The sequence below is a fragment of the Suncus etruscus genome, chromosome 16 (assembly GCF_024139225.1).
Source record: "Suncus etruscus isolate mSunEtr1 chromosome 16, mSunEtr1.pri.cur, whole genome shotgun sequence".
In the NCBI taxonomy this organism is placed as follows: Eukaryota; Metazoa; Chordata; class Mammalia; order Eulipotyphla; family Soricidae; genus Suncus; species Suncus etruscus.
The window spans coordinates 49,366,563-49,367,925 of NC_064863.1; the positions used below are offsets into that span (position 1 = coordinate 49,366,563).

General features: G+C 40.2%; 1 protein-coding gene across 1 annotated transcript; it reads right to left on the bottom strand.

Annotated features, from left to right (window-relative positions):
• Window positions 1–324: 324 nt before the first annotated feature.
• Window positions 325–857, bottom strand: LOC126032294 (U6 snRNA-associated Sm-like protein LSm6). Its single transcript, XM_049789955.1, has one exon. It carries the CDS (start codon window positions 795–797, stop codon window positions 555–557), a length of 243 nt encoding a protein of 80 aa, XP_049645912.1. The 5' UTR covers window positions 798–857; the 3' UTR covers window positions 325–554.
• Window positions 858–1,363: the final 506 nt, after the last annotated feature.

Here is a 1,363-nt window from a genome sequence, read left to right on the forward strand (position 1 = left end):
GAGAAGAAAAGTAAAGAAAAGAAAAATAAAAAAGAAAGTAGTGAGAAGAGAGGAGAAAATAGCAGGGGAATGCTAGTTTGCTTGAATGGTTTCAGTGAATAGGGCCTGTAGTATAAGTCTGTATGTCACAGTTGCTGCTTCAGTGGTCTGACTGGTCACGAGCTTCAAATCCTAAAAGAAGGTATAACCCAGAGATAAAGTGTATGTTAAAGAGTTTTCTCGGGACATTCTCATAGTGCAAGCTGGGTATGGTATCCCGTGTGCTGAGCCACATGATGCCTGTTAGTTTGTGCACCTTTTTTTTTTAATAATTTATTGTCGGAGTTAAAAACATGTAGTCTTTAATTCTTTCTGTACATTGTACTGACAGTAAATGAGAACCAAGACTCAACACTAAAGGACTCTCGTGACAATCAAATCACACATTTATACATTTCTCTTTGTCACAATGGTAAGAAATCAACTCAGGAAAATGGGACAGATAGTGTCACAAAAGCAAAACAACTGATAAAAAAAATTAATCCTAGAAAGTTGAGCACCGCCATCCAGAGCCTTCACATCCTTCTCTTCTGTGTGCTTATGTACAACACATTGTTCCCTCGGATGAAGGCATCCCCGTACTTGTTCTTGAGCTGGCCATTCACATACTCTTCTGTCTGCTCCAGGGCAATGTTCATGTAGCCATCCAGGCAAGCCAGGACCCGTCGATAATCCACTCCAGAATTTAACTTGACCACAACTGGTCCACCGATGATTTGCTTTAAGAAGTCACTGGGGGTTTGCTTCCAAAGACTCATCTTCCCAGTCCTGAGCAGAAGTCCCGTGACTGGCACCCCAGATGCCCGGCACTCAAGGAGAACTCCCGACCTCCTCCTCCTCCTCTAGACTTTCTTTGTTCCATTTCAAGGTCTTGCATCTTTTATCAAATATTAGTTGGCTGTATATCTGGGGGTTTATGTCTGAGAATTCTGTTCTGACCCACTGGTCTGAGGTCCTGTCTCTGTTCCAGTACCATGCTGTTTTGTTCACTAAGGCTTTATTGTATAGTTTCAAGTTCGGTAAGGAGAAGCCACCCAGCTTCTTGTTTTTCAGTATGTATTTGGCTATCCTGGGCCTTTTGTGGTTCCATATGAATTTTGTGATTGATTGTTCTAATTTTTTAAAGAATGATGTCTGAATTTGGATAGACATTACATTAAATCTATATAGTAGTTTGGGTAGGATAGTCATTTTTACTATGTTAATTCTACTTATCCATGAGCATGGGATGTTCTTCAATTTCCTTAGATCCACTTCAATTTCTTTCTGGAGTGTTTTAAAGTTTCCCTGGTATAGATCTTTCACTTCCCTTGTAAGATTGATT

Excerpts from the sequence above, each read along its gene's own strand:
- LOC126032294 (XM_049789955.1), bottom strand. The coding sequence starts at position 797 with ATGAGTCTTTGGAAGCAAACCCCCAGTGACTTCTTAAAGCAAATCATC.